Genomic DNA, 16,310 nt, shown 5'->3' with positions numbered 1-16,310 from the left:
TCGCAATTCTGTTGGTTTATTACAGACCATTTCCGCCTCGTCTTAAGTTAGCAGTTCCCAAAGCCTATGTCCATAATTTCAACTTCAACAATATCAATGCCACTCTTTTTCTGAAGTTCAAAAATCCAAATCACAGAATTCATTTGGATTTACACAGTGCCAGAGCTAAGCTGAAGTTTGGCCATAATTTTCAGACATCCAAAGAGCTTCTGCCAATCTCTCTCCAGGCGCACCAGCATAAGTATCTTGAAGTCAATTTTTTTGAAAAGACTTCAGAATTTTTACCAGAAGTTAATAGTGATGCAAGAACCGGAGTAGCGCATAAGAGATACATCTTCTTTTTGACCATCAGTACGAAATTGAGAGTCCAGTTGGATCAGATTTCGTTAACTTTTCCTTATGCTGTCACTCTGAAATGCCTCATCATAGTCGATGGCCATTCTCCTCCGGGTTCTGTTCAATACTCTTCATGTAATTGAATAAATAAAAGCATTTTCTGTATTTCAGTTTTATACATTCTATGTACCTGAATTATCAGTTATTTATATTATGTACCAGAAATTTCTATTCTCTTGTTAATTGTGTGTTTTATACTTCTGCCGTTAAAGTTGAAAGTGTGAAAGTATGATTGTTCCTCGCATAATAAATAGTGGACTTGAAAATAAATTTGAAAGGAAACCTATGCTTGTGTCCCCTTGGGGAAAGGCCCCTGATCAGAGTAATGTAAAAGATATGTCAATTTGGACAAATACTGTTGCTGGTACTACTGAAACAGATCACCCTTGGACTGAAGTTAAACGAAAAAACAGATCTTCCGCTGTTCTTGTTCAAGATGAAGATTCCCCTACTCCTTTGAAAACTTTCAGAGTTTAAAAAATGTTGATGAAGTGGAGAAAAAACAAAGTTCTGATTTCTGAAGAATTCTGATTCTCTGAAGGATGCTCTTTCTTTTAAATTGTCAAAGCATCAAATAAAAAAGCTTAAGTTTTGCTTGGGGAGGAGTTCCCCTTCTACAGCCTCTTAATTTCTATGCTGTTAGATTTTTGTTCCTACAATATCCGAGGGCTTCACAATAAAGTGCCTTTTGTAAAGGATTTCTTAAGCAGTACCAGCTTAAGTTTCGTAGCCCTCTTAGAAACTCATGTCGAAAAGGAAGATGCTTTATTTTATTCAAAGGCAATTGCTCCAAGATTTAATTGGCTCTATAATTATGATTATCACTACAATGGTAGAATCTGGATTGGTTGGGATAAAAATCTCTGGAATGTCACCTTTCTTCAAGCATCTGATCAAGCACTTAACTTGTAAGGTTATGAGATCTGACAGCTCCTGTTTTTGTATTATCTCTATAATTTATGCTGCCAACACAATTGGAGAAAGGAGGAATCTTTGGTCTGACCTGAGATACTTTGAGGAAAACTTGCTTGCTGATTCCGATCATTGGTGTATCATGGGTGATCTCAACACCTTTATTGATGCTACTGAGTCCAGCAGAGGTTTGCCTCGTCGCACTGCTGCTTTGTCTGAGTTTAAAGAGTGCTCTGAATTTTATTTTATTTTGTCAGGTGCCGACTCTGAATTAGGTTCAACTTCAGACTTGTTTTGAGCAAATATTATCATCCGAGCCAATTAGTTCATCCTCGGAAACTTATGATTTAGAACTTGCTCAGATCATTCAACTATTGCCTACATCCAGATTGCTTCTGGCCATTAACCCTCAGCTTATAGCGTATGAAAGCCATTTGCAATACACAAAACTACATTAATAGAAAAGTTCGCACTTACATGAAGGAAATTGTAGTTCTAGACGGACACAGAGTATAAGTGAGACGATTAAGCAACACAAAGACGCTGACAGTTATAGCAAACACTGAGATCATCAAGTCACACAGGGGGAGTCTACAATATGATCGGACATGACCACCTTTTCCACCTTGTCACCAAGAATGTCCTTGATGTTCTTGCAGAGATTTTCAAAGGACTTCTTTTTCTCCTCCCTTTTCTTCTTTTCCTCCTCAGTTTCGTCATCAAGCTTCAAGCCCTCCTTCGTCGCAGAAACCAGCTTCTTCCCATCGTATTCCTTCAACTGACCGACAGCATATTCATCGATTGCATCTACCATAAAAAGAACCTCATAGCCTTTCTTCTTAAGCCTCTCTAGGAATGGGGAGTTCTCAACTGCCTTCTTGCTTTCACCAGTAATGTAAAAGATATCCTTTTGACCTTCCTTCATTCTTGTAACATAGTCCTTCAAGCTAGTAAGTTCATCGCCAGTCTTAGTCGAGTGATATCTGAGCATAACAGCCAATTTTGTCCTGTTCTGGCTATCCTCATGAATTCCCAACTTCAAGTTCTTCGAGAATGCTTCATAGAACTTGTTGTAATCCTCTTTGTCATATGCAATCTCATTAAACATTTCGATGCACTTCTTCACAAGATTCTTTCTGATCACCTTCAGGATCTTGTTCTGTTGAAGCATTCCACGAGAAATGTTGACTTGAGAGGAAGGTCATCAGAATCAACAACTCCCTTTACAAAACCAAGAAACTCTTTCATGACTTCCTCGTCGATTTCCTCCACATCACCTTCATCCTCTTTCATGACTTCCTCATCTTCATCATCGCTTATCTCTTTCTCAGTGGTTTTAACAGTCCAGTGATAGATAGGATAACTAATAAATTCAGAATGCTTCTTTATAAGATCCTTAATCCTCCTCTCTTCCAAATACTCCCAACTGCACAGACGAAAAAGAGGTCATTAATATCACTAACAAAACTTAATAAAATTCACTACGTATAAGAATGGACAGGTTGTTATACCTGATCCTCCTTAAGGAAGAGAGTGATCTTAGTCCCTCTCCCAAGCTGCTCTCCTTCCGTGTCTCTATTAACCGTGAATGATCCACCAGCTTGTGACTCCCAAACATACTGCTCATCATCATTATGTTTAGTAGTCACAATAACCTTCTCCGCAACAAGATAAGCAGAGTAAAATCCCACACCAAACTGACCAATCATGCTCACATCAAGCCCTGCCTGCAACGCTTCCATAAATTCCTTTGTTCCAGATCGCGCAATGGTTCCCAAATTATTCACCAAGTCTAACACCAAACCACAAACAAATCAATTAAAACAACATAAACCACAACAATAATAACATATATAAACCAAACATCAAAAAAAGGAAAACAAATCAAGCCTCTAGTTCACAAACAGCCTAATGTAACATATAAACTTCCAGAATCCCCTTACTGTACACATAAAATCACATACAAAGCTTACAAATCAACCACATCCACATCTTTTGTACCCTTTCTGAATTTTTTGAGTTAATATACTTACAATTACAGACATTTTCTTCCTTTTGCTTGTAAAATCCAGCAGATTGAGAAGTTTAAACTCCCTGAATCTTGTCAGAAAATGTGTCATGTGTCAATCAACTAATCCAAGGCTGGACAACAATAATAAAGATATACTTTCTGACCTTTCAATGTATCCTGTAGAGAAAGGATGTCTTTCACGCACAGAAATGCTTGATTGAGTCCCTTTACAGAACTGGAATCCAAGTTCTCTTGCTGCAACAAGGAAAGCTCCTTCATCTGATGACTCTGCTTGATAATTAAAGCTGTCAGTCTCCTCAATTAGCTCAGGGATTGCTGTGTGGCAAATCACAAGTGTCCTCAGGAACAACAGAAGTATCTCTGCATGGGATTCCTTTGAACAATTACCATTCATGATGCGGCTGTCCCCAAAGTTAAACCCTTTGACTATAGGTTTGTGAAGGTTTTCAACCTTAGAATGAACAATATTTTCAAGTTCAATTACTGATGGATGAAAACCAAACCCAATTTCAAAACCTGTGTCATTATGTGCAAATAATTTTTCGCTAAATCATGATCCTGCTTGTCAAGGTCCATTGCCATCTGTTTTGATGCCACAACTTCTACATCACTAGAAGAGACGCCATATGCAGTTCCAGCTATGGAACACTTAAGAAATTCCATCTGTTTTAAACTTAATGTATTAATGTTTTATTTCATTATTGTTGTTCGTTCAGCTTAGTTTTGCTATTCAGAAGAACATATCATTTCCAACTATGATAGGCACAGCTATTAAATGTCATAAGCAACAAACAAACAGGATGATTCAACCAACCGCAAAGCCATTGATCATTAATATTATGCACCTGAAATTTCTATTCTCGTGTTAATTGTGTATTAAAGCTACTTGTGCCGTTAAAGTTGAAATGTGAAAGTGTATCGAGTTAGAAACAATGTCTTATCCGCCCGTGTGATAACACCGATTACTCATGGTAATGTGAGGTCAAAAAATGTTCTTGTTGATGACTTCTTTGTGGCGAGGCTCACTGAGTTTGGACTTGACAAGCTGATGAAATTGTTGCACTTTCCAAAGCTGAAGGTTGCAAGGCACCTGAACTACAGAGGATGAAGAAATGCAATTCTAGAACTGATGTTTATGTTTTTGGGATCTTAATATTAGAGATTTTGTTAGGAAAAAACCCGGGAAAGCAAGAAGTGGTAGTTATCTTCAACAGTTGGAAGAAAATAGACCAATAAACAGGTCTGCCTTTATCAATTTCTATGTGTATTTGAATTGGTGTCTGTGTTTCATTAGGGTTTCGATGCTCAATTTATGGTGGATTTCGATTTTTCAATTTTTTAATTGGTGATGATTAGGATAAGGTCTTAGACTTCTGTATAATGTTTGTTATATGCACTTGTGGATGGTTATTCTGATGGTTTTGTTATTGGTTGGAATTTGCAGTTGGATAGATTTATACTGAATAGGCCGGCTATGGATTTTTGATCTTTGATTATTTTTTTTTACTTATTTTAAGGGGACTTTTGTGTTCATGCCTTGCTAAATCAGAACCGTTCGATATATGCTCAATTTATAGTCATAATAGTTGTCATTTGTTTCTTCACCGAGAGGAAAAGGGAAATGCAGGAAAATGAATCTGGAGCAAAAGCCCGTGATTTATTGTCTCGAATGCTGCTGGTGACAGATGAAAATGGAGAATGCATGAGTGAAATGGAGATTTCTAACAACATTATTGGTTTACTAGTTTCAAAGCTATGAGACCACAAGCACTGCTGTAACCTTCGTTCTGAAGTACCTTGCTGAGCTTCCACATATTTATAATAAGGTCTACGAAGGTATATTTCTTAAAACTATTATACATAATTTGGTTCTGCTACGTCCAATAAGCATTGTGATCAATCAGCGTCTTGAAAGTGCAGAACAAATGGAGATAGCAAAAACAAAAGCAGCCGGGGAGCTGTTGACGTGGGAAGATGTTCAGAAAATGAAATACTCATGAAATGTGGCGTGCGAATCTTTAAGGCTGGCACCGCCTGGCCAAGGTGCCTTCAGAGAGGCTGTCACTGATTTTACGTTTGCTGGTTTTACCATTCCCAAAGGATGGAAGGTATGCTATCACAGCTGAGCTTATAAAAGACTCCTAACTGGACTACTCAGTTTTGTGAATCAGATTTAATCTAATACTATGTCTTGTTTGTAGACATTTTGGATGGTGCATACAACACACAAGAATCCAAAGTACTTTGCGGATCCAGAAACATTTGACCCTTCAAGATTTCAAGGGAGCGGACCTGCTCCATACACTTTTGTACCTTTCGGGGGAGGACCTAGAATGTGTCCTGGCAAAGAGTATGCTCGACTTGAAATACTAGTGTTTATGTACAACGTTGTAACCAGATTCAAATTGGAGAAACTGAATCCCCAAGAAAAGATAGTCTTCCATGCCTCCACTGTCCCGATGGAAGGTCTGCCAATTCGCCTCATTCCTCACCAAACATAACTAGCCCTATACTTGGACAAACTTATTATGTAGTGGTTCCCTGTAATTTGATATTTGTATTTATTTTACGACTCAGGTTCTCATGCAGATTGAGTTCTGATCTCTGTAAAATGCATTACTACGCGATATGTAATAAAACACCTTTACATTTGTGTTCACATGATACAGAAATATGCACATACAAATGCAGCAGAGGCTTCCGAGATTCAACATGGACATCGGAATCATGTCAGTAGAAAAAATTGTCGAAAACTATACTCAATCAGCCAACACAACACAGAGATATAACTTAATGTGATCAAACTTTAAAAAGAATAAATTTGACCTCAGATCTACGACACAAAATCCTCAAAGTACTGATCAGTACATAGTATAAACAAATACAGGACCCAATATCTAATTGTTACCTGCCTACAATAAATTCGTGTCAATGCTGCTTGCCATGCTAACTTCAATGGAAAAAGTGCATCATTCAAACAAGTTTGGAAAGTAGAACATAGAAGCCTAATGACTGTGCACCATCTTAACAGTATCGTCGTGGAAATGAGATAAGAGTAGTGTCGGAGAGAAAAAATGGTCTCTTTGTGACCAAGAAGTTGCATAAGTACAGGTATTCACAGGTTGATCTGTAGAATAATTATAGAGGAGCCTAAGATATAAACTACTTAAACCAACACATCCATTTTATTTCACAAAGTTCAAGTTAAGAATTGGGAGCATTTAATCAGTCACCAGCTAACAAGGAACTAATTAAAAGAAAGAGTTAATATATGCTACAAATTAGTTTTATGTGTGTTCTATCCGCGGCTGATTATTGTACAAGTAGTTCTTTTCTATTAAGTTAAATTGATTATGAGTACTTGATAGAGTATATATTTATATATATTTTAGATGATAATTATTCTCATATTAGCTATATTTTGTATTAAATTGGACATATATTAATTAGATTTTAATATTTTATTGTAGGGAGCAAGGAATTCTAAATTGAAAAGGATTTGGAGCAAACTACATGAAAATTCGCAAGTATTGTGCTACCCGCATTCGGAATATTGTTTGGGTCATATCTTGAGTTCTAGAAGTCGGATTTGGGCGAGTAAACAGCCCACGCGAAGATAATTTAATTTTCTATCATTCTAGATGGGTCCAGATGTCAAAAGCCTACTAAAACAGCCCAGGAACAGGGGAGAAAGTCAACTGTGAATTTTGACCTTTGCGAAGCCTATTCAGTTTCGGAATTTCCTCGTATATTCCTTTTAGAATAAAAACACTTATGTATTAGGTATTTTTGGGATAATTAGATAGAGTATTACATACATATTATTGGGAGGAGAGCCACAGAGAAGAAGAGAAAGGATCGATACTTTGTATCGTATTCTGTTCTTTTCATTATTCTTACTTGTCTTATCTTGATAATGGTTGGCTAGACCTCTATTGTTGGAGGGCTGTTTTGAAGCCCTGAACCTTATGACAATTATACAGTTTTGAGTTATGGAGATTTGTTTTGATTGTGCTTATATACGCGTCAATGCTTGTTAGGATACTTGAATTAACTAGGGTATGCGGTCATCCCAATATGTTATGTGATTGATATCTTTGCAAAGTCAATTAATCTTTTCTATGCGGTCATGGGATTAATTGTATTAGTGTGTAATTCGTTTTAACCTTTCCATGCGGTCATGGGGTTATACGAATAGCAAAACTTGTTTCTATGCGGTCATGGCAAGCTCTCTGTAAGTATCTTCCTTAACATATCAAAATATTCAGAATGTGTCATAGGTTCAGTGGTGGATATTCATGCTTTCCAACATATTTATTTGATTGCTTTAAAATATATTTAGTAGATTAATATTTAGATTAGTTATAAAATCAAAACCAAACCAATTTCTTATCCTTGTAAAATAGAAGAGAAGTGAGCCCTTGATCCTCGGCGTAGAACGATACCCTATTTACTCTATATTCCATACGACACAAAAAGGGTTTAAATTGGTTTACACCAATTTTTGGCGCCGCGCCGCCGGGGATTGAATTTTGCTTTTCTTTTGTTTTGTATTTTTTTGTACATATTTTTTTTTCTTTTCTCCTCCGTTGCTTGTTTTGTTTCAGGTATAGGGGGAAATTTTGCGTAGTTGACATGGCAATTCCAACACTTCGTGATGATGTTGCGGTGTCGATTGCTAGTTTTGGACATTCTTGCATTGTGTATCCTGATCCAATTGAAGGGAAGAGTAGTAATTTCGAGCTCAAACATAATCTTCTAATGAGATTACCCGTCTTCCATGATCTTCCAACTGAAGAGCCAAACCAACACCTTTCGAGATTTGTGACTATTGTTGAATGCATGGGACCTGATATGGCGGATCCTCAGATTTTAAAGATGAAGGCTTTTCCGTTTTCACTTGATGGATCAGCTTTAGATTGGTTCGAAGATTTGCCTATGGCGTTCATTACTTCTTGGGAAAAGCTAGTACGAGAATTTTTGCAGAAGTTTTATCCAGCAACAAGAGTGATTAACATGAGAAGTCAAATAGCTGGAATTCAACAATATGCAACTGAGACGTATGTTGGGTACTATGCTAGATTCCAAAAGTTACAGAAAAGGTGTCCTCAACATGGTTTTTCTAAAAGGAGTCTATTACACTTCTTCTATCAGGGTCTGAATGAGTATGAAAGGAGATTATTGGACTCTTCTGCTAGAGGTGCTTTTATTGATTTATCTCATGATGCTGCTGAACAACTAATATCTAAAAGAGCCGCCAATGAACTAGACTATGGGAGTCGCGCAAGGTCGGAATCAATTTTAGGAGTTGAATCTGATTAAAGGTTGACAAAGATTGAACAAAACTTAAAGAGGTTGAGTGCATTAATTCAAATTGGAAGAACACCTCAAATTCAAGTATGTGATTTTTGCGCAACTCCAGGACATTCGACCGATTCTTGCACATCTTTTGGTTATGGAAATCAAGAAGCAAATCAATTCTTAGATACATATAATTCAGGGATGGGAGATCACATGAGGTATGCAAATACTAATGGTGCTCTATATGGATTTCAGTTTCGGGACAATTCTCCACATTCAGGTTTTCAGCAGAGGGAACCACTCCATCAGAATTCAACTAGTGGAAGCAATATTGAAAAATTATTGGTCAAATTAGTTGAGGGACAATTGGAGATGCAAAAACAATGTTCCAAAGATTCTCAAGACATCAAGAAAGTGCAAACACAACTTGGGGATGTGGGTAACAATATCAATCAAAAGCATGAGTTTGTTGAAATTCATGAAACTACACAGTCACGACCAAGGTTTGAGCATGTGAATGTCATTACTGCCTACAAGTCACTAGGTGAAGGAAGCTCTACTTCACAAGTTAGTGACATACTTGATGAACCTGATAGAGAACCTGGTAATCTGCAGAATAACAATGAAGAAGTGGTTGCAACAGTACCCAAAGAGAAGTCTCCTAACTTTTCTTATCCAGTTGATTTTAAAAGTCGCTTTCATCGTGTTCCTTTTCCGTCTAGATTGATGCAAACAAAAGTAAACGAGCTAGAGAAGGAATATCACGCAGATACAAAGATAGCTACTATTGAAGAAAGCACTGCTCAACAAGAGTCCGAAATAGTGGAAGAAAAATTGGAAGATGTGGTTTCTGAAGAAGATAGTAAAGATTTGCGAGGGTTGGGGTTTGTTGGAGTTGAAGAAATTTCTATAACTCCTACACGCGCTACTGAAAAATCAACTCCTCCGTACATTCTCGAATTTGAAAATTTTGCTCTTGAGGGGATACACAAAATTCTGAAAGAGTTGGAGTTTAATTCTATCTGGCATGATGCACCTAAATTAGAGTGGAAGCCGCTATCAACTCATTTTAAGTATCATATACCTTTCAGTGAGGAAGTGGGTAATTTTTCAACAGGTTTCATATTCTCGATCGAATTAATTTTTTGGATGCCGTTCAAACTGTGCAATCTTCATGGCGACATTCATAAGCTGAGAATTAATTTGATTGTGCTAATGTACCCACCTTGAAAGTGAAGGGCATAATGTCTAGCCAAAGACGTTAAAGAAAAGCGCTTCTTGGGAGGCAACCCAAGCCAATTGTATGGTTAGTTATATTATTATTATTATTATTATTATTATTATTATTATTATTATTATTATTATTATTATTATTATTATTATTATTATTATTATTATTATTATTATTATTATTATTATTATTATTATTATTATTATTATTATTATTATTATTATTATTCATGATAATATTATTGCTAGATAGAATATTTTTTTCATTCCCTCAAGATATTTTGATAATGTTTGTGAAGTGTTGCAGAGAAATAAATTCTGATCCGTTTGGGTTAGAAAAAAAAAAAAAAGCTGGCGTTCAGATTTTTCAACAGCCTGCCGTGCATTAATCCTGCTGGTCGTGCAAAACCTACTGGAGTGCGCTTAATTTTTAATATTGTCTGTTGTCCGTGCGCCAATTCTGCCGACCGTGCGAGAGCTTCTGGAGTAGTGCATATCGTTTTTCTTTCTTCAGACTTATCAATTGGAAGGAACAAATCATGCGGGATACAGGCTCTCAGCCCACTTGAATATCCTGTCCAACCTGAAGCCCAAGCCCAGAAGCCCGATTCTGGGCCGAATTGTACTGTCCAAACCCAGTCCTCATACTTCAGCCCAGCCCGTCTGTTTCCCAGCTTCATGTTCACGTCAAGTGCACAGGCCTCAGAGAATATTGGAATTGGGAAGCAAAAATAATTGCTCCATTAATTCCATTACTATGTCTTCAACCACTTGGGCTGTCATGCTGACTTGTCAGAATGCTACTCAACTTAACTATAAAGTTCATGTCAGGAGGTACCGGCCATTCACAAAATTATCAGGGGAGTATTTTTCACTTTTATTTGTATAACTAATTATTATATTATATTATATATATATATATATTATATTATTCATTGAGGACAATGAACCATCCAAGTGTGGGGATGTGTTCTCACGAATAATTAATTTATTTATTTTATATTAATTTAAAAATCCAAAAAAAAATGAAAATTTTAAAAATTTTGTATATAATTACCTTGTCTCAAAGCATGTTTAGTGAGTACATTTACACATATTGTAGACTAATTTTGCATGATTAATTTTGAGCATTATATCCATGATAAAAATCATTCAATGCATGATAATTCCTTGTGTGTGCTTGCCAAAATTTTAAAACTTGAGATGCATTTTAGTCAATTTCTATAAGTAAAGCATGCTTTCACCTTGTGAGATTTTGAGCCTATGTTATGATTGATATAATTTATGTCAATCTAATTCTTTTGCGAGTGGTGTTGATCATTTGGCTTGTTGCTCTAGAACTTGGTTTAAACCTTACTGATTTGAAATGTTATGTGAATGCATGAAAATGATAAAGGCACTAGGATTAACCTCATCTATCCAAACAGTACCCGAGAATTATATCATTAGTTAACCCCCTTGAGCTTGTATCCGTTTTTTTTGTTTATCACCAATCTATGAATTTTGAGCCTACTTGTTTATTCTTGTCTTGATGACTAGTAGAGCATTTTTTGATTCACTGTAGCGGTGGTTAACATTCAAGTGTGGGGATTTCTTTGTGAAAGGGTGAAAGTTGGTGGGAATCAAAAAGAAAAAAAAAAGAAAAGAAAACAAAGTATCAAGTACTCCTTTGAGATCATTGGGTGGCAATTGCAATGTCATATGAAAAGGACGATCCATGTGCACGTGCTGGTATTAAGCACAAATGTACTAGAATTTAAGGGGATTAACTTAATTCCTCTTATTTTTCTTGGTGACTTTTCACTGCTCATGATTACTGGAGAATAACTTGACTTTGAAAAGAAGAAAAAAAAATGTCAAGTGGAGAATGTGTTCATTGGTGTTACAATATGAAAGATGAGAAGTACATAATTATGTGCTTGGGCTTTAATGCTTGTGAAAGACTGATCATCTTTTACATGATACAAATTTCATGTTGAATGCTTAATTAGAAGTGAACATTGTGCTCTATTAGTTATCGAGTTAGCCACTTGTTAGCTTATTTCTTCGATATCCTACCCCCTACCTAAGCCTCGTTACAACCCTTAACAAAGTCCTTTTGATTTGTGCGTGCATATATACAAAATAGTGGAGATTTGGTGGAGAACCAAGTTTGTGGAAGTGCATGTCCATATTGATTGAATTTGAGTGAAACACTTACACCCAAACACTTGTGTGAATTGAGAGTAATGTGAGATCTTCTATCCATAGCATGCTTACTTATTGGATGCGACATTGATGTATATTTCATGATATTTATGTCTATCTAGACATTGTGTGCACGCTTGGATTGTTGTGTATAATGATGTATACGTGATAGTACTAGTACTTTCACACTTGTTCAGATTGTTATGTAATTGAGGTTTGCATATGTGGAGTACGATGATGTTGTTAGTGCTTGAGACTTGGTGATTAAAAATATTTGATTTTGTGGGTATATCTTCTATAAACCCTCACGAGACAACACTCGTCCTACTAGGGCAGCCTAGAGGTTTAACGGCTTGTTGCATACGCTCAATGCAATCGTGTCATCTACGAAAGTGATGTTAGTAGTTAGTTAATAATATTTTTATTCTTTGTTTGCCCGAGGACGTGCAATATGCTAAGTGTGGGGATATTTGATAGAGTATATATTTATATATATTTTAGATGATAATTATTCTCATATTAGCTATATTTTGCATTTAATTGGACATATATTAATTAGATTTTAATATTTTATTGTAGGGAGCAAGGAATTCTAAATTGGAAAGGATTTGGAGCAAATTAGATGAAAATTCGCAACTATTGTGCTACCCGCATTCGGAATATTGTTTGGGTCATATCTTGAGTTCTAGAAGTCGGATTTGGGCGAATAAACAGCCCACGCGAAGATAATTTAATTTTCTATCATTCTAGATGGGTCCAGATGTCAAAAGCCTACTAAAACAGCCCAGGAACAGGGGAGAAAGTCAACTGTGAATTTTGACCTTTGCGAAGCCTATTCAGTTTCGGAATTTCCTTGTATATTCCTTTTAGAATAAAAACACTTATGTATTAGGTATTTTTGGGATAATTAGATAGAGTATTACATACATATTATTGGGAGGAGAGCCACGGAGAAGAAGAGAAAGGATCGATACTTTGTATCGTATTCTGTTCTTTTCATTATTCTTACTTGTCTTATCTTGATAATGGTTGGCTAGACCTCTATTGTTGGAGGGCTGTTTTGAAGCCCTGAACCTTATGACAATTATACAGTTTTGAGTTATGGAGATTTGTTATGATTGTGCTTATATACGCGTCAATGCTTGTTAGGATACTTGAATTAACTAGGGTATGCGGTCATCCCAATATGTTATGTGATTGATATCTTTGCAAAGTCAATTAATCTTTCTATGCGGTCATGGGATTAATTGTATTAGTGTGTAATTCGTTTTAACCTTTCTATGCGTTCATGGGGTTATACGAATAGCAAAACTTGTTTCTATGCGGTCATGGCAAGCTCTCTGTAAGTATCTTCCTTAACATATATCAAAATATTCAGAATTGTGTCATAGGTTCAGTGGTGGATATTCATGTTTTCCAACATATTTATTTGATTGCTTTAAAATATATTTAGTAGATTAATATTTAGATTAGTTATAAAATCAAAACCAAACCAATTTCTTATCCTTGTAAAATAGAAGAGAAGTGAGCCCTTGATCCTCGGCGTAGAACGATACCCTATTTACTCTATATTCCATACGACACAAAAAGGGTTTAAATTGGTTTACACCAGTACTCTTGGTCCCTAGATTATATTATCAAGATTTTTATTTTGTACCCACATATAATCTGAACTCGAGCAAATATATATAATCTAAACTCGTAACATGTCACAAGTTTTCGCTGGTGTTTGGAAGAGGGAGCTAAATCAGGGCTGGCTACACAACTTAAGTGACAGATGCTGAAGATTAGGACAATTAGTTAAATTTCATTCAAGCACAGATCAATTTATACTTGCAGATTTCAAGTGCTCGAGTGTAGTATTGAGAATCACAGAAGGACTAATGGTAGGAAAGATGTTGAAAATATTTACACTTGGGTGAGTGTTAGCTCCAAAGTCGAGGTCTAAATTGCGAACCTCCTTACCAAATGCAAATTTGAGCCAATTGTCAAGTGCTCTGAGTTAGTATTGGAGAGTCTAAATCCATTATCCTAGCATTGGAAAGTACAAGTGTCTTAAGCTTTAGGACATTTCCTGATTTCCAATGATGCCTTTAAAGATAACTTTATCTTCAATCAGTAACTTTATTTTCGTATATGAAGTAATCAACGGTTAAACTTCAAATTTGAAAGTATTAGAAATGAAGTACTCCATCCGTTATTAAATAATCTCTCCGTCCCAAAATACATGTCACTTTGATTTTTTACACGTAATTTGATGTGCAAATAAAACATACTTCTATATATTATTTTTTAAATTTTCTTTTTCTGAATAAAAGTATAACATCCATATTTTTATTTAAAAAAAAAATTTGAAAAATAATATATAGACATATGTTTTATTTGCACCTCAAATTACGTGAAAAAAATCAAAGTGACATGTATTGTGGGACGGAGAGAGTATCTGCCTTTTGACTTTTTGACACGCATCTTAAAGTGTTTTGACTATATAGTCAAAAATATAATTTTTGAAATTTTCTTTTCCTGAATAAAAATATTATATCAACACTTTTATTTTCAAAAAGAAATACTTGAAAATAACATCTCTAGCTATGTTGTCAAAGCACCTTAAAATGTGTGCTGAAAAGTCAAAAGGCAGATATTAAAGAACTGAGGGAGTAATAATAAAGAAAGCGCATACAACTTGATCTTACACATATTTTGAGATACGGAGTTTTTGTGTATGTGTAATTGAATGCAGATATAATATTTATATAATAGAGTTTGAAGTGATATTTGGGGTAATGGTTGGATATGTAATAGTAATATAAAATGAAAAAAGTAATACATTCCTTGGTGGTATATCATCGTGATACTCTTTACTGGAGTATTCTGCACATATTTAAGGTAGTGTCTGCTTAATATTTGATATTTTTGTCAAATATTATCGAAAATAGGTATTTTAGACACTCACCCAGAAGAAATCTAACTAACTAATTAACTAATTTGTGACAAAAAAAATAACTAATTTATTAGCTAAATAACTTTACTGAAATGTATTTATATGATAAACTAGTTGAGAAGTCGCGCTTTGCGGCGGCCTATAAAAATTATATTAATGAGTCATTATTAATATTTGTAGAATAAAATAATTTTGTGGCTGTCAATAAAAAGTATATATCATAAAAATCTTGATGTAATACCAATACTAATATATAAAATTGTAAAATTGGACTATAATTCATGGTAAAAAAATGAAAGTAACTTTATACACGTAATTAACAATTTAAAGTATGACGAATCTTAATTTTATTTGTGTTTTTTTTAAAAAGTAATCATGTTCTTACATTGTCACCTTCCTCCAATTTTTTTGGATTGATTGTGCACAAAAACATCTAACTTAAATCCGTAAGGTCGTAGTATTGAGAGAGAGGACGTTGTGTTTAGATAATTCAAAACCTTACAATCTATAGGCGTATTTATAGGTGTAGAATGATTTGTGTGCTACTCTTTTCCATAATCAAATAATCTAAACAAAGCCAGATTAAAACTTTCAAGCTACTATATTCCATAAATAATCTGAAACAAAATCGGATTCTGAAACTTGCTTCTAATATACCAGAAACTAAAAAAGGTAGTTCTAATTTTTGATATTTTTCATCCAAAAAATTAAAAAAAATAAAACGGAGCGATGTGAGAGGCACCACCTACACGCTTCTTGCCTTTTACCATATTTTCCTGTATACAAAGTAAATCATATAAAAATTAACAACAACAAACATGTTCGATAAACAAAACAAATATTATAAAAGATTAACCAACAAAATACATCACTAATAGTTAATTTATAGATATCATCCATCAATATCATGTCAAGACTATATTCTGTTCTCGTATTTGAATTTGTCGACTCCCATATAGCGTTCTATAACTACCTTTGCTTGCAACAACCTTATTTTTTTAATATTATATAAACAGCCTTCACTTATCGTTGCAGAAGAACGGCACCACCAAATTAGAAGTCAAGCAAGAGAACTATTAGCAGAGAGAGGTAGGGTTGTGGTATTGAGAGAGTGGAGGTTGTGTTTAGATGATCCAAAACCCTACAATCTATAAGAGTATTTATAGGTGCAGAGAGACTATTGTTGTAGACTAACGGCACTACCGAGTTAGATTTCAAGCAAGAGAACTATCACCAAAGAGAGGTAGGGTTGTGGTATTGAGAAAGAGGAGGTTGTGTTTAGATGATCCAAAACCCTACTATCTATACTCT

At 35.1% G+C, this 16,310-nt stretch overlaps 1 protein-coding gene and 1 pseudogene across 1 annotated transcript; one reads left to right on the top strand and one right to left on the bottom strand.

Moving 5' to 3' along the window:
• Window positions 1–1,879: 1,879 nt before the first annotated feature.
• On the bottom strand, window positions 1,880–3,078 carry LOC108201393 (heat shock protein 83-like; annotated as a pseudogene).
• A 2,247-nt stretch (window positions 3,079–5,325) lies between these two features.
• Window positions 5,326–5,947, top strand: LOC108201391 (beta-amyrin 6-beta-monooxygenase). The gene is given in 2 exon segments (XM_064084031.1): window positions 5,326–5,448; window positions 5,542–5,947. Coding segments are annotated over 2 exon segments (423 nt in total). The 3' UTR covers window positions 5,842–5,947.
• Window positions 5,948–16,310: the final 10,363 nt, after the last annotated feature.

The sequence above is a fragment of the Daucus carota genome, chromosome 9, assembly GCF_001625215.2.
Source record: "Daucus carota subsp. sativus chromosome 9, DH1 v3.0, whole genome shotgun sequence".
Taxonomy (NCBI): Eukaryota; Viridiplantae; Streptophyta; class Magnoliopsida; order Apiales; family Apiaceae; genus Daucus; species Daucus carota.
The sequence above is the reverse complement of the archived record's forward strand: the minus strand, read 5'-3'. Positions and strand labels throughout refer to the sequence as shown.